Raw genomic sequence first — 27,149 nt, 5'->3', positions numbered from 1 at the left:
ACGGAGGCTAGTGCTCATGATAGAGCTGAATAAGGTTACAATTCTCTGCAGCTTATTTCAATCCTGTGCTGTAGCCCCCGCCATCCCTCCATTCCAATACTAGACGGTGATGCAGCCAGTTAGAATGCTCTCCACAGTACGTCTGTAGAAATTTGCCAGTGTCTTTGGTGACATAACCAAATCTCCTCAAACTCATAATGAAATATAACCGCTGTCTTGCCTTTGTTGTAACTGCATCGATACTTTAGGCCATTATTTCAGTATTTCATTTGCAATCCCAATCCAGTGCTTTGTTCATAAGAATACGTTGTCAATATTCTGCCCAGTGGCTTTAAAAAAACGATTCAAGTTTCCCAAAAGGCCCACAGCATAATAAATGATTTCACCCTGCATGTCCCAGTCAGAAGTCAGATTAGAGCTCAGAAGGAGTAGACTAATGAAACAGATGGTACGTTATCATTCATGATAATTTGAGGTATGTAAAACTGAGTACAGGAGATTACAGTATTTTATGTAACAGGACAAATAATTGGGCTAAGTCACATTGCTGCCTGCTTTCTGGTACGAACCTGATGCAGGTACTGAGGACTTGCTTAGTAATTGCGTCATTGCCTGAAGTGGAACTGTCTGCCAGTGACAGCTCGGCTGAAGTCCCACCCCGGACAGCCGTCTCATAGCTTGCTGCCTTCAAAGGACTTTGAACCATTTTTTAAATGTCTTTGACAATCGGACATTTAAAAAAAACTAACAGTCTTAAATGAATATAAAAGTAATTACAAGCAATCTGTGGTCCTAGGAAATAGTTTAAAATGTTAAGACGGAATACGATGAAAGGCAGTGCCGTAGTGTGGTGATTAGCACAACATTTTACAGTACTGGCGACTCAGGTTCAATTCCTGCCACTGCCGGGAAGGAGTCTGTACATTCTCCCCACGGCCACGTGGGTTTTCTCCAGGTGCTTCCGTTTCCACCCGCAGTCTAAACGTCTGACGGGTTAATTGGTCATTGCAAATTGTCCCAGGCTTAGGCCACGGTTAAATCGGGGGTTGCTGCTGGGCGGCATGGCTCTAAGAGCCAGAGGGGCCTACCCCATGCTGTATTTCAATAAAATAAGAATTAAAAAATACTAAAGCTCTGAGCTTTTCTCACAGGGGTAGTCCCTTTGTTCAAGGGTGTGACTGGTGCAAGGCTGAGGGCCAGTGTTTTCTATTGGATTTAGTGAGGAGATCAGCAGTGGAGGGGTGACCAGATGAGTCAGCATCTAATCTCCCGCATGCCTCTGACTTCCATGGTTCATTTAAATTCAGGATAAGCGCACCGCGTGAATCTGTCTGGAGGAACACTGACTGGAAGTGAGCAGTTCTGACCCAGCATCTGAACGCAGCATCAAAGAATTTCAGTACTTGTCACCTGTGAATGTGCAAAAATTCGCTGTTACAACATTTGTGTTTCTCCTTTCAGATGTGGCTCGGGCGATTGAATTGCTGGAGAAACTCCAGGAAAGTGGAGCAGTACCGATCCACAAGCTGCAGTCGTTACAGAGAGTGCTGCAGAGTGAATTCTGCACGGCTGTCAGAGAGGTACGTTAGCCCTGTGAGAAACAGAAGAACGGTTTTCAGCGCGTGGCAGGATTACATTTAGTGAATGTGATTTGCCAGCTGTGTACAGACAGAATTGATCAAACGTTTAACAACCTAGAGATTTGAGTAGACCGATTAGCCCTTCAGATACGGTTGAGCTAGATGGAGGCCTCTCAGTTCATCTTGGTCAATAACCTGCAACGTCATTGCTTAGAAAAAAAAATGTACTAATTACAGGTATTAATTGGTCCAACATCCACAGTTTTGTTTGTGGAAGAGGTTTCATAAGAGATAGAAGCAAGAGAAAACCATTTATCCCCTTCTTCTACCTTTCCCCTTAGAAAAGACAAGGCTGAGGATTTAGCTCAGTGTCAATTTCATTATTATATCTAGACAGAAGTTCTGCATCTGGAAAGCCTTCTCTAAGCTTGCTACCATCAAAAGCATTAGAACAATTCCATAATCCCCCATACTAGGTAAACCTTTGGATTCCCTGTATCTGTAATAAGACCTTTTCAATAGATTCCCCATGCATTTTTAACAGAGTACTTTATAATTTAGCTAAGTAGTCTTTACTGTGGTATTCAATCATCTTACTATAAAATCTAACTTATTATTTGTCATCCTAATTGTTTGTTTTATCTTCATGTCATCTTTCAATGATATGTATACATCTGTCAGTCTCTATTGTAATGTATATCATCAAATAATCTTTACACATGGTAGATGACCTTGGATTTTCCATGTGATATTTTACCTGCTATTTCCTGGCCCATTTGTGAGGTGCATCGATATTTGCCAAAGAATCTGTATTCTCTTCTCACCCCACACTGCCTTGCCACTTTGTATCTACAGCAAACTTGGATCCTTTATACTTGGCCTCCTTGTCCAACTCATTGACATAGATTTTGAACAACTGATGCACCAAGCAATCATGGCCTCCTTACGTGAAAAGGACACACATTCCTAGTATCTGCTTTCCATTAACTAATCTGTAATCAACTGCTGTGTTTCATTCCTAACTCTAGTTGCTGTAATTTTGTTTACTTACTGCTTGTGTGACATTTACTGAAGGCCTTCTGAAAGTTTACACATTTGAAGCTTAACTTCAGTTAATCTAAAACATGAGGAAGTCTGCAGATGCTGGAAATCCAGAGCAACACATACTGTACAAAATGCTGGAGAAACTCAGCACGTCAGGCAGCCTCCATGGAAATGAATAACAGTTGACATTTCAGTCCTGAAGAAGAGTCCTAGCCCAAGACTGTTTATTCATTTCCATGGATGCTGCTAGACCTGCTGAGTTCCTCCAGCATTTTGTGTGTTTAACTAATCTTTTCCTTCTTTTGCTAAGCTACAAAATCTATTACTATTTATTTTGTGTTGTTATTGGACTGCTTATTGTATTTTCTCTTATCAATGTTTTGGTCCTACTCAACCCCATATACCTGCCTTCTCACTATATCCTTCAATGCCCCGACCGATCAGGAAACAATGAATTAATGTGTTCAATATATACACGGACTTGGCCTCCACCACAGTCTGTGGCAAAGCTTCCCATTGATTCACTACTTCCTGGCTAAAACAATTCCTCCTTACCTCTATTCTAAAGGGTTGCCCCTCAATTCTGAGGCTCTACCCTCTAGTTCTGGATGCCCCCACCATAGGAAACATCCTCTCCACAACCACCCTCTCTAGTCCTTTCAACATTCAGTAGGTTTCAATGAGATCCCCATACGTTCTTCTAAATTCCAGTGAGTACAGGCCCAAAGCTGTGAAACACTCCTCAAATGTTAACACCTTCATTCCCAGAATCATCCTCGTGAACCTCCTCTGGACAACACATCCTTTCTGAGATATGTGGCCCAAAACTGATGATGGTACTCCAAGATTGGCCTGACTAGTGTCTTAGAAAGGCTCAGCATTATCTCCTTGCTTTTATATTCTATTCCCCTTGAAATAAATGTGAACATTGCACTTGCCTTCTTTACCATAGACTCAAACTGTAAATTAACGTTTTGGGAATATTGTGCAAGGACTCTGCACCTCTGATGTTTGAAACATCTCCCCATTTAGCTAATAGCCTGTACTATTGTTCCTTTTACCAAAATGTATTATCATACATTTCCACTGTATTCTATCTGCCACTTTTTTGCCCATTCTTCCAATTTGTCTAAGTCCTGCTGCAATTGCATTGTTTCCTCAGCATTACATGCCTCTGTATCTAACTTCATATCATCCACAAACTTTGCCACAAGCCATTAATTCCATTATCTAAATCATCGACAAACTATGTTAGAAGCAGTGGTCCCAATACAGAACTCCAAGAATACTGATTCTGAAATATATTTGATGTCTCCCTGATATGATATTTTGCACAATATTTGACATAGTATGCCTAAGAAGTAATACTACAAGGAGCAGGAGAACTGCCTTGCTGTGATGCCATGTATGAAAGTTAAATTTTATGATGCATTTTATTACCATCACTGCAGGGAGATGGAGGTGCTCTCTGGGTAGAGTTTCATTTGACATAGCTTTGATTTCAGAATACCCAGTTGGCCTTTATAGATCTGCATATCCTCAGTTCTGCTGTGTTCTCGGCATAGTAGGAGATAATTCAGTCTGTTGTTATTTCACAAAATAAATTATAAGACATAAAGGACACGTTGGATGAAAATTGTGCACAGCTCTTCGGTGCTGATTTCAGCTGAGTGCATCTGCTCTTATTAAGCGTCATTTTGCTGACAGCTGCAGAACAAGCCATTCAATAAATCATTGTTCTCCATAAGTGAGATTGAGAAAGAGTAATGAGTGCTGGGCTGTAACTCAATAACAATCTGGCATTTAAATCACTTCCAGAATCTCTAGCAGTGCTTCAATACTCAAAAAAATGCTGGCAATGTCATCTGTAAGATTGGATTTCTCTTTATTTTGTGACCTCTGATGTTTCTATGAGCACTTGAAATTCCCTCTAATACAAACTACTCTACTATGTAAATGTCATCGTTGCTGTCAAAGAGCCAGTTCTTCACTGAAAATATACCACCTTCAAAAAATTGCTCTCTGCGAAAGGTACAACAATACAGCGGTGATATTTTTCCCACTGTGACAAAAATCCTTTGGGAACTGGATAAGGACCTATAGTAAATGTAAAAATGTGAAGTTCAACACTTACTGATGAAATTTCCAGTATTTCAGAGTATTAACTCTTGGACTTCTGCTGGTCTTCATCTATCTAGGCATTGACCTTCTATTTGGCTAAACATAAGAGGAGTATATTTGGGTATAGAACAATTGAGAATAGGAGATGTAGAAGCAAACAAGTCCTTAAATTCAAGTTCAAGTCCAAATTCAGCTTATTGTCATTCAGCTGTAGACATGTATACCAGCAAATGAAACAAAGTTCCTCTGGACCAAGGTACATGACACACACATGCACACGCACACACACACATGCACGCATTTCCACAAATAAATCAACAATAGTAAGGTCCATTTACAACAAAAGTTAAAATGTAAACAGTATAACACTACTGGTGCTTCATTAATGATGAGCCCTGGCTACTGGCAGGAAGTTCAGTACTCTTATGTTCTAGGGGAAAAAGCTGTTTCCCAAACTACGGTACATCCTGCCTGATGGCAGGGAGACAAAGAGATTGTTGGATGGACAGGATGGATCTTTGACAATTGTAAGGGCACTGTGTGTGCAGCATTCCTGATAGATATCTGACAGGTGGAAGAGAGACCATGATGATACCCTCAGCAGTCCTGATGATGCTTTGTAGGGACTCACAGTCAGATATCTTGCAATTCCCTTTATAGGCTGTACTGCATCAAGTCTGGACACTCAATGGTGCTCCTGTAAAAATTGATTAGAATGGGAGGGGGGGGGGAGCCTCACTCATTTAATCTCTTCAGGAAGTGGAGATGCTGCTGTCCTTTCTTGACCAAAGAGTTGGAGTTTTGGGGCCAGATAAGATCGTCTGTAATGTACACTCATACAAACTTGGCACCCCTAGAGTGATCCTGGAGAGTGGCCAGCCTGCATCTTCCTGAAGTCCTAAGATCCACAATTATCTGTTTGGTCTTGTCCACAGTGAGACTCAGATCGTTGTACTCGCACCATTCTACTTTCTGTCTGTATGCTGTCTCGCCATCATCATTGATGAGGTCAGGCATGTTGTGTCATCAGTGAACTTGGTGATTCGGTTTGAACTGGATCTATCAGTACTGTCCTGTGTCAGCAGCGAGATGTGCACACAGCCCTGGGGATCGCCGAAGCTCAGTGAGATGGAGCTAGAGATATTTCAACCAACATGGACTGACTGTGGCCTTTCTGTCAAGAGATCGAGGATTCAGTCACAGAGAGAGGTGTTGGTCTCAGCGAGGACAGTTTACTGATTGGCTTCTGAGGGATGGTTGTATTAAACATCAAATTGGTCAATAAGCAACAGTCTGGCATATGAGGCACCATTTTCCTGGCGGGGTGGGACGGAATTGAGTGCAGAGGCTATGGCATCTTCCGTGGATCAAGTTGAGCAATAAGTAAACTTGCAAGTCCAGTGTAGTAGGAAGGTGGTATTTATTGTGATCCATAACCAGCCACTCACAGCACTTGGTCACTGCTGAGGTTAGTGCCAGAGTGTAGTCGTTGAGGCAGGTTACTGTCACCCTCCGGCACTGTGATGATGGTGGCCGCCTTGAAGCCTGAGGGGACTGTGGATTGTTCCGGAGAGGTGTTGAAGATGTCTATTAGAACCTCTGTTAACTGGGCTGCACAGTCTCCCAGCACCTGTCCAGGTATTGACGCACAGGATGGACACGTTGTCCATTATGGTCTGAATGCCCTATCACATGAACCTCATGCCTCTGGTGTTACAGAAATATTCTCCGTGAATAATCCCGTTCTGCCTTCTTGATAGCGTGGGAGAGCACAGCTCTTGCTGACCTGAGAACTGTCTTACTCCCCCACTGTGAATACAGCATCCTGATTTCCCAGCTGTGTCCAGACCTCTGCTGAGAGCCAGGGCTTCTGATTTGCTCTCACCTAAATGTGTTTAATAACGGTGATGTCACAGATCTCGCATTTCCATTAATGTTAATGTGATGGTCGCAGGCAGCAGAGTAGGTAGCATTGTTGCATTCACCAACTCTTGGTCATTGTAGCAACCGGCACAGAACAAAGCCTTGTTCTGCTGTGGCAGAGATTACAATTACACTGCAGCTATGGAGTGAATTGTAAACCACTGCATCAGCTGGAAGCAAACCATTAACATTACCTCTTGCTGATAGTCAGTTTATAACATTTAACGTTGAATATATCCGCAGTGTATCTGTATAACAGTTTTGGAATTTAAAGTTGAATGTATCCTCGTATGCCTGTGGATGATCCCAAGGCAGAAGTTGGCCTGTCCTCTAGTCTGTCATAGAGGGAGAGGCATGAGAGTGGCACTATGGTGGGTGCCAGGTGGAGAAAGAGCAAAGCTGAGAATGCCTACTTATCTATTTGTCCATCTATCCATCCATACCCTTCCAGCCCTTCAAACTGTGCTGCCCTGCAACCCCCAGTTTAACCCCAGCCCTGTCATGTGACAATCTACAATGACCAATTAACCAACCAACCAACCAACCGGCAAGTCTGTACCATCCTGAGACTGGTACCGGTCACAGGAAAGGAATGGAGGATTATGGGCTGAGTGCAGGTTGGCGGGACTAGGTGAGAGAAAGCGTTTGGCATGGACTAGAAGGGCCGAGATGGCCTGTTTCCGTGCTGTAATTGTTATATGGTTTTATGGTCTTTCGAGTCTGGGAGGAAACTCACGTGGTCACAGGGAGGATGTAGTGGCGTCACAGGTAGATAGGGTTGTAAAGAAAGTTTTTGGCACATTTGCTTTTGTAAATCAAAGTACTGAGTACAGGAGTTCGGATGTTATATTGAAGTTGGATAAGAGATTGGTGAGGCCTAATTTGGAGTACTGTGCAAACACGAGGAAATCTGCAGATACTGGGAATTCAAATGAGACCCTTCATCGGGACCCGTTGTGACAAAGGGTCTTGGCCCAAAACGTCGACAGTGCTTCTCCTTATAGATGCTGCCTGGCGTGCTGCATTCCACCAGCATTTTGTGTGTGTTGGAGTACTGTGTGCAGTTTTGGTCGCCTATCTACAGGAAAGATATAAAAAAGTTGAAAGAGTGCAGAGAAAATTTACATGGATGTTCTTGGGTCTGGAGTTATAAGATTGAATAAGTTAGGACTTTATTCCTTGGAATGTAGAAGACTGAGAGGAGATTTGATGGAGGTATGGAAAATTGAGGGGTATAGAGAGGGTAAATGGACTATAGAGAGGGGTATATTGAGGGGTATAGAGAGGGTAAATTCCACTGAGATTGGGTGAGACTACAACCAGAGGTCATGGGTTAAGGGTGAAAGGTGGAATGTTTAAGGGGAGCACGAGAGGAAACTTCTTCGCTCAGAGGGTCGTGAGAGTGTGGAACGAGCTGCCAGCACAAATGGTGCATATGACCTCAATTTCAGTGTTTGACAGAAGTTTGGATAGGTACCTGGATGGGTGGGGTATGAGGGACTTTGTTTGCGGTGCAGGTTGATGGGAGTAGGCAGTTTAAATGGTTTCAGCATGGCCTGTTGAACTGAAGTGCCTGTTTCTGTGCTGTACTTTTCTAAGACCCTATGGCTGTATGTACAAACTCCTCACAGACAGCGATGGGATGAGATCAGAGGTGTGCGCACATTTTAGGTGAAGTGAGGAATGTGTTTGATTCCTACTCAAGCACTTAGTAGCTAAAGGGAGATCCATAAATTCCGTCAGCATCTCTGTGTTATATTGTTGTTTCTTGTCTAGATACACGTATGCTATTTTAGAAAGGAGGAAGACTGAATGTGCCCTTACTACATCTTCCCAGACCAAAGATGAGAAGGGATTTGCATTTGAATAGTGCTTTTCAGGACCATAGGATGCCCAACACTTCGGAAAGAAACTGAAACACTGTTTGAAGTTTAATCATTAATGTAGGAATTACAGTGTTGAATTTACACACAGCCGTCTCCTGCAGACAGCAATGGAATAATGGCCTGGTAATGTGTTTTCATCATGTTGATTGAAAGGTGAATAATGGCTGCAACAGAGAATAATTGCCTGATCTCCTTTAAAATAGTTCGCTGAAACCTTGCTAATGGCCTTGGCAAACAGTTCAACATCTCATTTGAAAGATATCACAATAATGCAGCCCCCTTCATTAATTATGTCCCTGGTCTGAAACTTGCATTTTAAATTGTTTAAACAATTAAACAATAACAAGTTTAATTGTTATTCAACCATACATGAATACCCATGAATGCAGCTGAAGAAACAGCAGGACTCCAGGGCCAGAGTGCAAAACGTAACACCAACAGGTATACACAGCACAAGGCACATATGTCACATGTAAGACAGCAGTAAAGTACAAAAAAATATATAATCCGAGTTCGAGTCCATGAATGTTGCAGAAGTCTGCAGTTGAGTACAATACAGCTTGTCTTCTGCTGAGTGAACGCTGGAATGTAGCACTGACTCCAACATGTAGGCCGTGCCACCGCACCCCCGGCTCTCCGATAGAGCACACCAGCTCCGATCCCTCCCTCTGGGTGGCCGCAAACAAGCAACACCACATGTTGACATCTCGCCCTCACCCTGATCAAGGCCATGCAGCTCCCCCTGCGTTTGCTAACAGATCAGTGAATTGGACTTGCACCATTCCACTTTAGCAATGTCCAACGGGGTCTTGCCAGCACGAGAAAAGCGACCAAGCTGGTCAACTTGCAGTTGGACTGCAAACCTAGGCGCGTCGATTCCAACTCTCCAGTGCAGGCAGCAGCACGATCCACGTCAAGTCCAGCCCCTTCAGTTTCTCCAGCAACAAGCAACTCTCTCTGGTGGGTATAGACTGGTAGGACTTTAAGTTCTTAATGTCCAATGGGGTCTTGTGATTGGAAAAGAAAATATGTCTAAAAAAGACTAACACCTTTGATTGGCCCCATAGAAGCCACTGCACCTAAGCATGGTGTCGTCCTCCCAGAAGTAAGATGGTCCTTGCTCTTGCAGACAAGAAACTTGTGAGCTATTGCACTTTGCAACATGTATTGAAGGAGTGAAATAATTTAAATTGAGAACTGTCAGGGGACAATTTCAAACATCAAAAGTTACATGAAGCTTGAGAGATAAACAATAAGGAGGATAATGATAAGTTTCAGGAGAACGTGTCTACAGTGTGGTTGACCTTTGACATGTTGCTGGCAAGTGTATAGAGGGACTGGGGAGAGAGATAATAAATGTGATACAATTTTAACAATTCTGCAGGAATTGAGGGATCTGGGTGGACATCATATCTTTAAATGTGGCAGGCTCAGATAGTGGCCAGTGAAAGCAGATGGGATCCTGAGTTTCATAAAGTGAGATGTGTACCATAAAACAAGGGAAGTTAAGTTGAACCTTCAGAAAGTCCATTTCTGACCAGTGTTTCTAGCACCCATAGTGTAGATGCAGGCTGATTTAAATTGAATGTTGTGAACAGGGTCTCAGGTAGTTAAATAGAGAATTACTTACTGCAGAAGGCAAGGAAATTTTATAGCATTCCATGAACAATTTCATCCAGCCCTTTAAGAAATTATTATTACACCGGTGTGATTAGCCAAGAAAGTGCCCTCCTCCTCTTTCTCCAATCCTAAGCTATCTGTCCTACGATCTGACCAACCCACTCTTCAAAACGTACATGATATTTGCCTTTAGATGAACAAACACACTTGTTCTCTCTGCAAGTACTCGTGAAGGAAGGATTGATCATGAGGGAAACATGGCCAAAGCTAAATTGAAGGCTTTTATTTCAGAACTACAGAAGATTTCATTCATTAATGGAACTGAATTGGACAAAAATAAAACACACTCGAAGGAAGGAGAGGTTAAACTTTTCAATAATATTTGTGGTAGGGATAAGTACAGTTGGCCCTCCTTATCCACAGATTCAACCAACCGCGGATTGGGAAAACCCGAAAGTTCACTCTCCTGCACTCGTTATTTGAACATGTACAAACTATTTTCTCTTGTCATTATTCCCCAAACAATACAGTATAACAACTATTTACATAGCATTTACATTGTTTTGGGTATTATAAGTAATCTAGACATGACTTAAAAGTACAGGCAGTCCCCGGGTTATGAAGGAGTTCCGTTCCTGAATCCGTCTTTTAGTTGGATTTGAAGTCTGAACAGGTACATCCGGTATTATTTAGCGTCAGTTAGTCAAATGTTTTTCTTAATATATAGTACATTTTTTACCTTTCTATGCATGTATAACACTTAAGAAACATACGTACTTCAATAATAAAACCACTGCATTGCTTAGTAATAATTGTAGCTTTCGTCAGGGCAGGGCCTTTCACATGCTCCATTAAAATTGTTCCAATCGTTGACCGACTGTAGCCTAACGCTTTTCCAATGACCGATGGCATTTCACCTATTTCCGATCGCTTTATTACTTCCACCTTACTTTCAATCGTGATTGTGATGACTTTCATGAACAGAAACACTGCAGATTCAGAGCTGCACCGCCAGGTCCTAATGCACTGAGCATGATAAATAAAGGCCAGGGTTCCACTGGGTCCTAAAGACCACCGCACTGAGCCAGGTTAAATAAGGGACTTGAGCATCCGCGATTTTTGGTATCTGCGGGGGGGGGGGGGGGGGGGTCTCGGAACCAATCCCCCGTGGATAAGGAGGGCCGACTGTGTTGTCAATTTTATCATTGTTCCAATGTAACTTGAACAGCTAGGTGTACATTTTACAGCTTGTTCAATCTATAGCCAGTGTTGTGCTTTCGACCAGAAGTGTCTCAGCTCCACCGAAGGATTATGATGTATACATGTAATTTGAAACAAAGAAGCAAATATTAAAAAACAGATACCCAATTTACTCTCCCAGAAAAGTCGATGTCCCAAATGTTTAGTCTTGTGTAATCAAACTATTTTCCTACTAGCCACTTCAATGCAGTTTAAATTTAGCCACTTTCACAATTGGACACTCTGAAGTTTCAGCCCAGTCTTTAAATATTTAGCTGCAGGCACAGAAGTTTGTTTTTGAAATGCTAGTAGCTAAACTCCTCATTCTGTAACAGTTTGTGCTTGTACCAGTATTACAGCTCAGTTTTATCGAAGTCAGCTTAACAGCTATGAGAAGAGAATGATAAATCTCAAGGACAAGCTGGAGTTTACACTAACACTTTATCTACAAGTCATGAGACATCAGTGGTGCCAGGGTGTTCATTAGTTTTACTGCCTGAGGGAAGAAGCTGTTACCCAGACTGGCAGTCCTAGTCTTTGATGCTGCTGTGCCTCCTTTCTGACAGTAGTAGGTCAAGGACATTTTGGGATGGGTGGTAGGGATCTTTAACAATGCTTTGGGGCCTTCATCTGCAATGCTGTTGGTAAATGCCACAAATAGGTAGGAAGGAGATCCCAATGATCCTTTTGATAGTGTTTACTATCCTCTGTAGGGTCTTACAGTCTGATGCCATACAATGTTGCGGCCAGACAGAACACTCTTGATGATGCACTTGCAGAAAGTTATTAGTATGGGGGCGGGGAGCCTTGTATGTCTCAATCTTCTCAGACATCATAGATGCCACTGTGCCCTCTTGACTAATGAGGACATGTTGTGGGTCCAGGTTAGATGGTTTGTTATGTGCACTTCAGGGAACTTTGTGCTCTTATAGTCCCTCCACTGCAGAGCCGTTGATGTGCAATGGGGAGTGGCCGACCTGTGCCTTCCTGAAGTCGACAATCATCTCCTGTCTTGTCCATGCTGAGAGTCAGGTTTCTGTTCTCACACCATTCGACAAACCTCTCCCAATTCCATTGCTGCTGATGGGGCCGACCGCGGTGCTATCATCAGCAACCCGTGATGATGCGGTTTGTCAAGGTCCCCCACGAGAGACTCATCCAGAAAGTCACGAAGCATGAGATCAGAGATCTCATGAGATCAAACTTGGCTGTTTGGATAAAAAATTGACTTACAGGAAGAAGGCAGAGGGTAGTAGTGGAAGGAAAGTATTCTGCCTGGAGGTCGGTGACTAGTGGAGTGCCGCAAGAATCTTTATGATTTTTATAAATTACCTGGATGAAGAGGCGGAAGGATGGGTGAGTAAGTTTGAGGATGACACTGAGATTGGAGGAGCTGTGGAGGGAGCTGCAGGCTGTCGAAGGTTACAAGAGGATATAGACAGGATGCAGAGTTGGGCAGAAAAGTGGCAGATGGCGTTCAATCCAGATAAGTGTGAGGTGATGCATTTTGGAAGGGCTGAACCAGAAGGCTGTACAGGGTTAATGGTCGGTTACTTAAGAGTGTGGATGAACAGAAGGACCTTGGGGTTCAAATCCATACATCCCTCAAGGTCGCTGCACAGGTTGATAGGATAGTTAAGAAGGCCTATGGGATGCTAGGTTTCATTTATAGGGGGGACAGAGTTCAAGAGTGGAGAGGTCATGTTGCAACTCTACAAATCTCTGGTGAGACCACACCTAGAGTATTGTGTTCAGTTCTGATCACCTCATTATAGGAAGGATGTGGAAGCTATAAAGAGAGTGCAGAGGAGATTTACCAGGATGTTGCCTGGATTGGAAAACAAGTCTTATGAGGCAAGGTTAGCAGAGCTGGGATTTTTCTCTTTGGAGCGTAGATGAGAGGGGACTTGCTAGAGGTCTACAAGATTATGAGAGGCATGGATAGGGTGGATAGCCAGTACCTGTTTCCCAGGGCACCAATAGCAAACACCAGAGGGCATATGTGCAAAGTTAAGGGAGGGAAGTTTAGGGGAGACATCAGGGGTAAGTATTTTACACAGAGGGTTGTGGGTGCCTGGAATGACTGGCCAGGGATGGTGGTGGAGGCTAAAACCTTAGGGGTATTTAAGAGCCTCTTGGACAGGCACATGGATGAAAGAAAAATAGAGGGTTACGGGGTAGTGTGGGTTTAGTACTTTTTTTTTAAGGAATTAATGGGTCGGCACAACATCGAGGGCTGAAGGGCCTGTACTGTGCTGTAGTAGTCTAGTAAAAAGGACAGTTTATCCACCAGCCTCTGATCACGTTAAGTGCCTAGCTGAGGTCGGTGAATAACATCCTGGTGAATGAGGCATCGTTTTCTAGGTGGGACAAGACGGAGTGGAGGGCCATGGCTGCGGTACCATTGCACTGATTTGAGTGGTATGTGAACTGAAAAGGATCTAATGTAGCTGGAAGGTGGGGTTTTATACAATTCATGACCAGCTGCTCAAAGATCTTCATGACTTTTCAGGTCAGTGCTACTGGGCGGTAATTGTTTAGGCCAGTTACTGTGGCTGCCTTGAAGCCTGAGGGGAGAGTGGATGTTTCAGAGAGATATTAAAGAAGTCCATTAAGATCTCTGTCAACAGGGCCACACAATCCCTCAGCATCTGACCACGTATGTTGTCTGGCCCCACAGCTTTGCGTGGGTTTACCCTGGCTAGGATCCGCCTCGCCTCAGCTGTGGCCAGGCAGGGTGCCTGTTCCTCGTGGAGAGAGGGGCCCTTTCCTTGGTGTAACATCATTCAAAGTGTCAAATCGTGCATAGAAGGCATTCAGCCAATCAGGAAGGGAGGTGTCACGCAAGGTGAACTTGTAATCTTTTACAGTTTGTACACCTAGTCACATGCGTCTTTCCCATTCTCCCCTCCCCACCTTTTAAATCTACCCCTCAGCTTTTTTTTTCCTTCAGTCCTGCTGTAGGGTCTCGGCCCGAAACAATGACTGTCTACTCTTTTCCATAGGTGCTGCCTGTCCCGCTGAGTTCCTCCAGCTTTTTGTGCCTGTTGCTTGGATTTACAGCACCTGCAGATTTTCTCTTGTTTGTGATTGGAATATTAAACAGCAAAGTACTTTTAACTGATTCAAATTATGGAATTTTAATAGAGAATCCTTCCCACAATGGAGTCTGAAATATTTGCGGGTCAATAGCATCTCATAATTATTCACATGATAACATTTTAATGGGATTTCATCAGCAGGGAGCATAGTTCAAAATATTGCAGAAGTACCTGTCTGTGGCTTGTTAATGTTCGGCAAAAGATAAAACATTTCTGGATTCTGAGTATGCTCATTTGCATTAGCAGTGTTGCTGGACTGAAGCAAGTCCTGTTATGAAACGATTAATTCATTTGGAAATTTAGGATGCTTTTATTTTAATAAAAAACATGATTTAAAAACTGTAAATGATCAATTTTGTTAAATAGGTTCATGGTGTCATACTGGATGGAACAAGTCTCAATTTCTGGCTTTCTTGGGTATTTAATGAAGTGATCTATTTAGTCGTATTTTGATTAACCTGCCATCTTATCACAGTTCAAAGTAAGTTTATTATGAAAGTACATATATGTCACCATATACAACCCTGAGATTCATTTTCTTGTGGGCATGCACAGTAAATCCAAGAAATACTATAGAGTCAATAAAAGGCCACACCCAATGGGACAGACAAGCAACCAACGTGCAAAAGGCAACTGGCTGTTCAAATTCAAGAAGAAAGAGATAATAATAACAGTAATAAATAAGCAACAGCTATTGAGAAAGTGCAATGAAGAGTCATTGAAAGTGAATCTGTAGGTTGTAGGAACAGCTTAATGATGGGTGAGTGAAGTGAGCCCTTCTGGTTCAGCGGTCTGATGGTTGAGGGGTAATAACTGTTCCTGAGCCTGGTGGTACGAGTCCTGAGGCTCCTGTACTTCCTTCCTGATGGCAGCAGTGAGAAGAGAGCGTGACCTGGGTGGTGGGGGTCCCTGATGGTGGATGCTGTTTTCCTGTGACAGTACTCTGTGTGGATGTGCCTAATGGTGGGGAGGCTCTATCCGTGTTGGTCTGGGCTGTATTCATTAGGTTTTCCAGGATTTTCCATTCGAGGGCACTGGTGTCTTACCAAGCTATGAATCAACCAGTCAATATACTGTACACTACCTAGCTATAGCTGCTTGTCAAAGTTTTAGATATTGTGCCAACTCGCAACATCTAAGGAAATGGAACTGCTGCCATGTTTTCTTTGTAATTGCACGTTAGTGCTGCGCCCGAGACAGATCCTCTGAAATGAGAAACATAGAAAACATGAAAACCTATTGCACCATACAGACCCTTCGGCCCACAATGCTGTGCTGAACATGTACTTACTTTAGAAATTACCTAGGGTAACCTATAGCCCTCCAATTTTCTAAGCTCCATGTACCTATCCAGGAGTCTCTTAAAAGACCCTATTGTATCCGCCTCCACTGTTGCCCGCAGCCCCACACTCACCACTCTCTGCATAAAAAAACTTACCCCTGACATCTCCTCTGTACCTACATCAAGCATCTTAAAACTGTGCCCTCTCATGTTAGCCATTTCAGCCCTGGGAAAAAGCCTCTGACTACCCACCTGATTAATGCATCTCATCATCTTATACACCTCTGTTGTATAAGGAAGGGGAAAGGGAAGGAAGATAGCTGAAAGGTGATAGGTGAAACCAGGTAGGTATGAAAGGTAAAGGACTAGAGAGGATGGAATCTGATAGGACAGGAGTGGACTATAGGAGAAATGGAAGGACGAGAGGACACGTGGAGTTGATAGGCAGGTAAGAAGATATAAGAAGCCTGAGTGGGAAATAGAGTAAGAGGGGAGAGGGAGGGAGAAATCAATATTCATGCCATCAAGTTGGCGGTTACCAAGACAGAATACAAGGTGTGTCTCTTCCACCCTGAGGGAGGTCACGACATGACACAAGAAGAGGCTGTGGTTCGACATCTTGGAACGGGAATGCAGATTAAAATGATTGGCCACTGGGAAGTTCAGCTTTTGCTGGATGGAGTGGAGGTGCTCAACGAAGCTGTGCCACCAGCTTGCAATGGGTCTCAATAATGTAGAGGCCACATCAGGAGTGATTATGCTGTTCTGTGGTTCCACACTTGCTTACTGAAGTGCTTTTTTTAGAAGAGTGAAACTACTTCTTAAGCGACTATTTCATGATAATTAAATGAAACTTCATTTTTGCATAGTGGTTAGCGTCACACAGTTTCAGTGCTAGCGATCCAGGTTCAATGATGCCACTGTCTATAAGTAGTTTGTACGTTCTCCCCATGTCTGCAGAGGTTTCTCCCTAAGTGCTCCAGTTTCCTCCAGATAGATGGGTCAATTGGTCACGTGTGCAAATGGGCTCATTGAGTCAGAAGGGTCTGTTATAATGCTCTGTCTCTTAATAAAAGTGAAATAACTAACTAACTAATTGTTTGATAATTGCTTGTTTCTCTTTTAGCGAAGTTCCATGCTGGCTTTGGAGCATTGCCACTACGGTACTGTGTAGTACTGTGCCCGATGGCTGTCTGCTGGGTGTTTGCTCCCTTCTCTGGCTTAGTGGATCCAGATATCCTTTGAGGATACTTACATCGAACTTCAGCCTCCAATTGACTACCCACACGCTATGGTATATCAGAAGACTGGGGAGGATGGTTGTGATGGATTAGTGATAGCAATGGAGGAGCGTAGCACCAGAGGGCACCGTCTCAGTAAAGAAGGATGTCCCTTTAGAAAAGAGGAATTTCTTTAGCCGCAGGGTGGTGAATCTGTGGAATTCATTGCCACAGACGGCTGTTGAGGCAAGGTCATTTGGTATATTTAAAAAGGAGGTTGATAGCTTCTTGATTAGTAAGTGCATCAAAGGTTATGGGGGAAGGCAGAAGAACGGGGTTGAGAGTGATAATAAGTCAGCCATGATGGAATGGCAGAGCAGACTTGATGGGAAAAGTAGCCTAATTCTGCTCCCACGTCTGATGGTCTTATGCTTGAGGGTCAGTGGCTACACAAGAACGGGTGACATCTTAAAAACAGAAGTGTCCTGTCCAAAGCCAACTGGATCCACAAGTCCAAGAGCTATTGGACGGAATACAGTATTTATGCCCCCTTGCAGCCAAGTCATCCAGACATGGAAAGAGTTAGCTGCTTCCCAGGTATTGGTGGTGAGGTTCATTGAAGTACCTCTTTTGCTGAAGAATAAGCTTTGCTTTTATAGTTCCTGAGTCACATGGAAACAAAGACTGGGTCATCTAGCTGCTGTATTTCTAGAGTGTTGCCAGTAGCTGACACCAAAATCATATAGTAAGCATATAAGTAGGCCCTTCAGCCCATCGAGACTGTACTGCCCGTTGAGCACTCATCTATTCTAATCCCATTTCACACATTCCCACCAACTTCTCCCACTCACCTGCACACCACAAGCATTTTACATCAGCCCATAAATATACCGACACATACCTTTTTGGGATGACGGTGTAAACCGAAGCACGTGGTCACAGATGGATTGCAAATCCCATTTAGACTGCACCAGAGGTCAGCACTGAACCAGAACTATTAGAACTGTTAGACAGCAGCTCGACTAGCTATGTCACTTTGTTGCTATTGACTACAATTTCTTTATCGCCAAAACATTGACCCGTTTCTGCACAGTTTTTCATCCAATTTGCACATAAAAGCTGTTTCATGCACATTAACAGCTATCTGAAAATTGGCCTGGGCACATTCAGGAGCAATTCACATTATCATGGCTGTATCCGGCATGATGAACAAAGATTATTTCTGATTGCTCTGTAATAATAGTGCACTATGTGCTGAAAATGGGCACACTTTATAGAATGTATTGAAAAATACAAGTACAAATAATATTTGTCCCACTGACAATTTCAGGTGGTCTACAGCATTCTGATTGAAATACCAATAGGTGGGTTTACGAAATGCTGCAAATCATTAATTTTTCACTCTGATATGGAGGCCACCTGGACAAATGCAACTTGATGTGTACAGTGAGTTATTTTTGCTATTTCACTGATGGCTACATGACCTTTTAAACATCATTACAAAAAGTTCTGTTCATTGATGGTCCTCGTCAGTCAGCCCTCATCTCTGTAGGTGCACTCTCTGCAGATACTTCTCATATTGTGTGAACTCATGGAATGCTGGAATTACTGCATCCCCAGGATTCGACTGACAGGCTCAGCATCCCCTGGGGTCTGGGGTTCTCCTGATCTCGTAACAGTCAGGGGCAATACCCTCTCTCCAGCAGATTTTGGCAACCACAACCTCTCCAGTCTGAAGAGCTTCACTATCCAAATCAGGTTTATTACCCCTGGCAATACAGTATGTCATGAAATTTGTGGTTTTTGCAAATACATAAGAATATACCATAAATTATAATAAGAAATGTTAGGTACTGAATGGAGCAGTATGATTAAACATTTTTACTGAGTCATGTTAGTAATGGTACAGGCGATGAACCGGCCCGCTGAACAGATCGATTGCGAGAATGTGACGAGTGCACGTGTCCAATCAATCTGATATGATGCCAGAAAAATACAGTACTGTGCAAAAACATTAGGCACACAATATGGCTAAGGTGCTGAAGAACTTTGCACCGTACTGTAGTAATTTTATGTGTTGCACTGTTTCATGACATTTCATGACATACGCGAGTGATGATAAACCTAATTCTGATATGGGTCTCCTTTGTGGACTGAGAGTGGGAAGGGGACAGGGAGAGGGGAATCATGGTTGGGAAAATGGGAGGGGAGAGGGAAGGGAGTGGGAAACATCAGAGAGACAAATGTTTGGAATCAAATGACTGTGCCTAGTGTCTCAGGGTTGGATATGTCTGCACTCACACCACCCCCCCACCCCCCCCCCCACTGCCATCCCTGGCTCTCCTTCTCTGCCACCTGCTCCACACCTCTCCCATGGCGCTCCACCCTCACCATTCCCAGCATCCTTCCCTCCCACCAGATTTGCAAACTCACTCTCCACTCCACATTGACAAATATAGTACTGTGCAAAAGTTTTAGACATCCTAGTTATACATACAGTATATGTGCTGAAGACTTTTGCACAGTACTGTACATATAAAAGGTAAATAAGTAATACAGCAAAAGATAATGTGGTAGAGTTCATGGGTTCACTATCTGTTCAGAGGTATGATGGTAGAGGGGAAGGAACTGTTCCTAAATGTGTAATGTGAGTTTTCAGCTTCCTTCACCTCCTCTTTGATGGCAGTAATGAGGAGACAGCATGTCCTGGGTGTTGGGGGTCCTTAGTGATGGATGCTGCCTTTTTGACGAATCTTTTGAAGATGTCCTCAGTGTTGAGGAGAGTAGTGCCTACGATGGGGCTGGCTTTGTTTAAAATCAACACACATAAGATGCTCGAGGAACTCAGCAGGCCAGGCAGCACCAACGGAAAAGATTAAACAGTCAACGTTTCAAACCCGAGAGCCTTCAGCAGGACTCGGGTTTGAGTTTACAATCCTCTGCAGTGGTCCCTGCATACCAGACCACGATGCTCTCCCCGGTACTTCTGCTGGAGAATTTGGTGACAAATATATCTCTTCAAACCGCTAGATTGCTACTCTTTCATAAGATACCTTTCCCTAAGAGTCATAAGGATTGTGAGCATTCTCACTTTCTTTGATGACCGTGAGTGTGGAAGTGGAGAACGAGGGAGTGAAGAATACTAGCAGATGAGTGGCTGACTGGGAGAAGGCTGTTTGTGTGGGAGATGATGGATGAGTGAGAGAGTGTGTGTGTAGGGGGATGGTGGAGTTGCCAATGTGTGTGGGTGGGTACGTGGTGGAGAGAGAGCTGATAGCAACACAGCTGAATCATAAATCTGGCACTGTTGTTAAGAATTGTTAAGGACTTGCCTTCACAAATCTTGTGAAATTGTTCTTTTTCAATGCATTGCATCACAGGCATGGGATTTTCATGATTAGCAGAGAACTCCAGAGTCAGTTCCAGCCAGGAGCAGCAGGCTATGGCCGTAGTGGGCCCCTAAGAACAGATGACATTTCTCCTCTGGGTAAAATGCCTCACTAGCCTTCTGTCTTTGCAACAGACACTTTTAGAATCAGAGTCAGGTTTAATATCTTCAGCATATGTTGTAAAATTTGTTGTCTTTGTAGAAGCAGTGCATTTTAACATGTAATAATAGAAAGAGTGAATTACAGTAAGTATAAATATATATATTAAATAGTTAAATTAAATAAGTGCAAAAATAGAAATAAAAAGTAAAGTAATTTTCATGGATTCAGTGTCCATTGGGAAATCAGATGGCAGACGGGAATAAGCTGTTCTGGAATCATTGAGTGTGTGCCTTCAGGTTCCTGTATATCCTTCCTGATGGTAGGAATGAGGACACGGCATGACCTGGGTGAATGGGTCCTTAATGGCGGATGCAGTCTTTTTGAGGCATCGCTCCTTGAAGATGTCCTGGGTGCTGTGGAGTCTAGTGCATATGATGGAGCTGACTGACTGAGATTAGAACTCTCTGCAGCTTGTTCGATCCTGCGCAGTAGTGCCCTGCCCCCCACCCCCATACCAGACGGTGATGCAGCCAGTTAGAATGCTCTCCACGGTACATCGGTAGAAATTTGCGAGTGTCTGTGGTCACATTAGCATGGAGCTGCTGCCCTTATTGCAGCAGTGGTGCTTTTAAGCGCTGGTTCTCAGAGATGCAGCTGTACGTTTGCATGCCAGCAACTGCAGTACTGTAACTCTACAAGTTATCAGCCCATGCAGAAGCTGGAGCATGACATTGCACACCTAAACCTAACAACATCCATGAATTTGTGATATTGCTACTTTTAATACTGGTTTTATGGCTGTCATGCATCTGAGTTGCGCTTCTGTACTGCTGGACATTGTGTGTACTGGCTGGTTACTTGATGTTATTTATTGTTTATTTATTTTATTTGTTTTATAGCATTGAGTACGAGGGTTGCAAACTCATTTTCACTGTATTGGTGCATGTACTATTCAATGACAATAAAGATATTTCATTTCATTTCACAACATTGTTTCATTGAATTGTGATTTTACCACCACTTTTAAAATAAGTGTCACTGGCCATGAAACGTTATTTCAACTAAAGTTAGAAGAGTGAAAGTTTTAAAGTTCAAAAAATGTTGGAGGTACATTTATTATCAAAGTATGTATACGCTATACAACCTTTGGGAGACGAATCTTAAGAAACCCAAAAGAACTCATAAAAAAAGAAAACTGTTGAACACTCAATGTACAGAGGGGGAAGAGATAAATAAACCATGCAAATAATATCTGCAAGCAAATAGTGTTGTGAACTAAAGTCCACAAACAGATTGGGAAAGGGTTTCTGAGGCACTTTTGTAATTGATGATGTAGGAAGAAGGAAGGGTCTCAATACAAAAGGTTAATTGTTTATTCCCCTCCGTAGATGCTGCCGGGCTTGCTGAGTTCCTCCGGCATTTTGTGTGTGTCACCTAAGGTATATACAGGCTGGACTGGGTCACAGGATACGGGAAGGGAAATCTGAGGAATGTGAGTGAAAGATGAGATTCTGAGTTACTGCTTGATATTCCTAAATATCTGAGTAATATCAGGCAATATTTCACGATTGCAATATATTAGTGGGATTGATGAATGATCAAGCATACTTGTTAGGTTTGTGGGATCAAAATTTATCTTTCTCAACTCGTAGAACTGTCTGTCAACCACCTTCTCAATTCTAAACATAAAAGTGAGGTAACTCCATCTCCGTTTTTACAAATGTAATTATTTCAAAGGATTATGATAGAAGTAGAGCAAGTGATTTATAAACACAAGAGATTCTGCAGATGTTGGATATCCACCTCCAACCTAATGGCATGAACATCGAGTTCCCTAACTTACTGGAATTTCTCTCTCTTTCTTCTCTCTTTTTCCGTTGTTCCTTCTCCTCATTTGTTTATCTCCCGCTGGAGCCCCTCTTCCTTCCCTTTCTCCCATAGTTCACGCTCCTCTCCTATCAGATTCGTTCTCCAATCCCCTGCCCCCACCCACCCACCCTCATTGCCCGTGACCTGGCTTCACCAACCTCTGCCAGCATGTTCTTCTTCCCCTCTCCCCACCTTCTTGTTCTGTTTTCTTCCCCCTTCCTTTCCAGACCTGTTGAAAGGTCTTGCTCTAAAATGTCAACTCCATAGATGCTGTCTGACCTTTTGTGTTGCTCTAGATTTCCAGTAGCTGCAGTATCTCTTGTGTTTACAACCATTCCAGAAGATCAGAAGATTCCAGATGTCAGAAGATTGGCCGGAGGAAGTAAAAGCAAAAAAGAAAAGACCAGAAAGTGCAAACATGAGGGAGAAATGGAACAATAGGAACTCTGTTCCTGAATTGGTTCAACTAAGTTTGTAGGATATTCTAGATTGTGTTTTAATGTTATTTCTTTTCTCACCCTGAAGAGGTCATCTGTTACAAAGGTAAATATACTTGTTGTTAATTAGAAGGCTTAATGTTGCCCCTCAACTGGTAGGAAAAAAACTCCATGCTTCAGTTTTAATTTTACATGAAGAACGTATGATTCCATTCACAGTTCTTTGTTCAAGGAGAGAGAAATATTGACATTGTCATTGACATTTCATTAGAACAGACTTGCTGAGCATTCTTTGCACTTCCTGCTTTACGTCTGATATCCAACATCTGCAATGCTCTGCTTTTGGATCTTTGTATAAAGTACTCATACAAGTTTGAAAAGCATTGACCAATACAGACAGAATATGCCATATGGTCTTATTCTGTGCTGTAATTTATCTGATCAAGATTAACAAGAATGACGGCACACTTGCCTTTGAAATAGTTAACCTGCAGTGATTATTGGCAAGTTATATTATGTTTTTTTAAAAACTCAGTCCATTTATCTAGTGCTCTACAAATGCAACAAACAGCCTAATAGGTTGAGTGAACTTGGCCTTTTCTCCTTGGAGCGACGGAGGATGAGAGGTGACCTGATAGAGGTACATAAGATGATGAGAGGCATTGATCGTGTGAATAATCAGAGGCTTTTTTCCCAGGGCTGAAATGGCTAACACAAGAGGGCACAGTTTTTAAGGTGCTTGGAAGTAGGTACAGAGGAGATGTCAGGGGTAAGTTTTTTTACGCAGAGTGGTGAGTGCGTGGTATAGGCTGCTGGCGACAGTCTGGAGGCGGATATGATAGGCCCTTGGATAGGTACCTAGCTTAGAAAAATAGAGAGCTATTAGTAACCCTAGGTAATTTCTAAATTAAGTACATGCTCAGCACAGCAGTGTGAGCTGAAGGACTTGCATTGTGCTGTAGGTTTTCTATGTTTCTATTTAGAAGGAGAAACACTTGTGGCATTGTGACTGTTTCAGCCATTTATGTTATCTTTATCTTACCAACTCAGTTCAATTAAGTGAGACAACAGAGCACCAAAAAATGCTTATGAGCAGTTTGTTATCCCTTAATGCGTCTTATAACAATTCCCTCACGAAATGGGCCATCTTCCCTCAGGTCTATTGAAATGCACTAAAAGTGAAGATATTTAGACACGCTGGGCTGAAGGGCTTATTCCTGTGCTGAGTAACCCTCTGATCTTGTTTTGTGGTGATCCTGACATTATTTCAACTGCAATTTTGTTTTTTTTTGTGTATCTTTCTGGTAACTGTTGCAAGATGCAAATTTTTAGTTGGATCCAGTGGAACTCCTCTCAGTTGATCCAAAGTTCACCATTAAGCTGCAGGAGAAAAAAAAATTAAACAATAATTTGTACAAAAACCAACAGCGCTGCAAAATAATTAGATTAGTGTTCGAGATAGAATGCTATTTGTTTTTGAAATAATTGCACCCTATTAAACTTACTCAGTCAATTAAAATTTAGAGCCTCTTTGGAAATAATTTATTTTGCTGAAATCTTCAATGAGAACCATTAATATAGTATCACAATGTGAACCATTCTTATAATATCATAATGTACCATCTACTTTGGAACACAAGGCAGTAACGTTTTATTCAAACTTTCACATTGTATATGAATCATCTAAATTACATGTAAGGAAAAGAGAAACCTATTACTATTTTGTTTCAATTCCCCACATTACAATAATAAAAAAGGAGAAAAATCTTTTGACTGAATTCAATACAAAGACGTCACAATGGAAATTACCCAGACTTGCTCTGCAAAACTGATGCAGGTCTTAGCCCAGTTACAAATTTATTTCTACAAAAAAAATCACAAGGGTGGAGTGAATTTATCTTTGAAAAGATGACAGTGTTTTTCATCTGGATTATACCTTTAAAACACAGCTTTTGCAGCTCCTACGGCACCAGACTGCGGAGTCTGCAGATGCAGTATCTTTGCGAATAGAATGAATGAGAAGCGAGTCTAGCAATAGGATAACTGTATGATAGCTGCCATGTAGGTTAAGAAAAGTGAGGGCTGGTTGTGGTCGTGGTGGGGCAGGGGGAAGGGGTGTGGTGGTGGAAGGGAGAGTTGGGAGGTCTTCACGCGTTTTCAGTCTGTTGGACTCTGCAGTGATCCTCATTGATTGACCTCAAGTTGTCAGAGCAGAGGCAGAAATCTGCTCTGTGGATGATTTTAACCAAGTCGACAATGTGTTGTGGAAGTCCCATGATTATGCAGGATGGAAAGGTGAGGAACATGCCAACGGCAACATTAGTGTCTCGAGTGGGGCCTTTTAATCAATGTCCTCTGTCTGCCTTGCTGCAGAGATTGCTTCTTGTTTTCTTTGGAACTAGCATAAAGGTTGTACAACAGTGTTACAGCTTCTGCTGGTAAGATCGTGGTTAAGCCCGACGCACATTGATGGCACAGGAACAGCGAGGTGAAGCAGGAGCAAGTGTAAGCCAGTCGGCTCCTGGAGTCTGTCCTGTCACTGAGTAAGATTTGGGCTGATCCAGTATTGGCCTCAACACCACTTTCCCACTCTATTCCCATTTCCTTGCAATCCTTTGTTATTGAATTATCTACCAATCTCCACTTTAAATATATGCATTCTTTGCCTGCACAATTCTTCGATAAATAAGCCCAAAGTTTCAAAACCTCTGGCGATATGAAATTCTTCCTAACTTCTGTCTTAAATGGATGACTCTTCATAAACTTTGTGCCCAAGCATTTTAAAGAACTAGGATTACAATTGAAGTGCCAATAAACTCCAGTAAAGATTGGTGTACACTAGGGAACTAATCTTTCTTCCAGATGTAAAGGACAATATGCTCATGTATATAGAATAGAGTATTCACATCAATAATTGAAGTGCTACAATAGTGTAATGGCCAGCTATTACAACTCAGGGTGCTGGAGTTCGGAGTTCAATTCCAGTGTCCTCCGTAAGAACATTTGCACGTTCTTCCCATGTGCGTGGATGTTTCCTCTGGGTGCTCCTATTTCCTCCCACGATCCAAAGACGTACAGGTTGGTAGGTTAATTGGTCATTGTAAATTGTCCTGTGATTGGGCCTGGGATTAAAGCAGTCATCCAGAAGGGCCTGTTCCATGCTGTATTTATAAATAAAAATTTTAAAACAAATATTATACATCAGCAATGGTGTAGTATGACCAGCATTTTCTCATTTGCATTTCTATCTCTTTCCCTCCTTTTTTTTTACTTTTATCTTTTTATTGTTGCACTCCATTTTCATTTTTCTTGGTTTCCTATTCTTCTGTTTTCTCCCAATCTCACAAACACTTTTCCATCTTCTGATTCTCTTTATATCTCATTGCGTCTCACACTGTGTTACATTCTCTGTCAACTACCTTCTAACCAGAATTTCTCTTCTTTGTTCAAGGCAGGAGGAGCCCATTGTCTTGCCAATAATCCTGGCCAATAATGCTCAATTTTTGAGAATAAATATATTTTAAAAATTGTACTCACTTTAAGGCAATTCAGTAAAGAGCATATTAATTCCTTCATTTTTTACATATAAAATCAAAATGTCCATAACTATGATTTAGGATAAATGACTATTGAAAAAAAAGCAATTCTTTTATGATAAGCTTCAAGTTCTTAAGATCTGTACAGAAGTAAGTCTTGAGTAATTTATTTGTGCCTAACTTGCTAATAATTTTTCAGGTTTATCAGTACATGCATGAGACAATAAGCATCAGTGGCTGTCCAGAATTCAGAGCTCGTGCAACGGCCAAGGTATGCGTTGTGGAAGTACTGGTTGATGTATTGTATCTGTGTATTTTAATTCTGTGTACATGTGTATTTCAGGTGTTCGAGAGTATATATGAGAATTTAGACATCAATGGCAGCCCAGAAGGTAGAGCCAATGCTACTACCCAGGTAATAACATTAACTGGAGCCCGTGTTCATAACGATACTCTCTGATTAGATTAAGAAAATCCTTTCATTGTCAATTGTTTTAAACTATTTGCAATTCAGCATTTACAGTGCTGAACCAAAACAAAAATCAATGCATGATAACTGTCACAGGAGGACAGTAAAAAACATTTCACAACTTTTATATAAATGCACCAAATTTGGTCTGGTCACTTCTGGGCTTTCTAGACAATTCTGTAAAGATCTTGATCTAGTTTTACAAAATCTAGCTTTACCTTCTGTAAACTGATTATGAAGTTTGCTTACGAATGCATTCATAGTAATAAATATCAGTGAGAATGAAAGTTGTCATGTGAAGTCTTTTTAATGGGCTCTACATGTTTTTGCT

General features: G+C 42.2%; 1 protein-coding gene across 3 annotated transcripts in view; it reads left to right on the top strand.

Annotated features, from left to right (window-relative positions):
- Nucleotides 1-27,149, top strand: part of lin7a (lin-7 homolog A (C. elegans)) — a 68,389-nt gene that overhangs the window by 16,858 nt on the left and 24,382 nt on the right. For 2 of the 3 annotated variants that reach the window (XM_059978389.1, XM_059978387.1), the window contains exons 2-3: nt 1,462-1,580; nt 26,693-26,764. In XM_059978389.1, coding sequence (XP_059834372.1) covers nt 1,462-1,580; nt 26,693-26,764 — 191 coding nt within the window. Of the gene's footprint in view, nt 1-1,461; nt 1,581-26,548; nt 26,621-26,692; nt 26,765-27,149 lie in introns of all 3 variants that reach the window. The other variant, XM_059978388.1, reaches the window with a different exon arrangement.

The sequence above is a fragment of the Hypanus sabinus genome, chromosome 8 (assembly GCF_030144855.1).
Source record: "Hypanus sabinus isolate sHypSab1 chromosome 8, sHypSab1.hap1, whole genome shotgun sequence".
In the NCBI taxonomy this organism is placed as follows: domain Eukaryota; kingdom Metazoa; phylum Chordata; class Chondrichthyes; order Myliobatiformes; family Dasyatidae; genus Hypanus; species Hypanus sabinus.
Note: the sequence above shows the minus strand (reverse complement) of the source record. Positions and strands in the feature narration are given on the sequence as shown.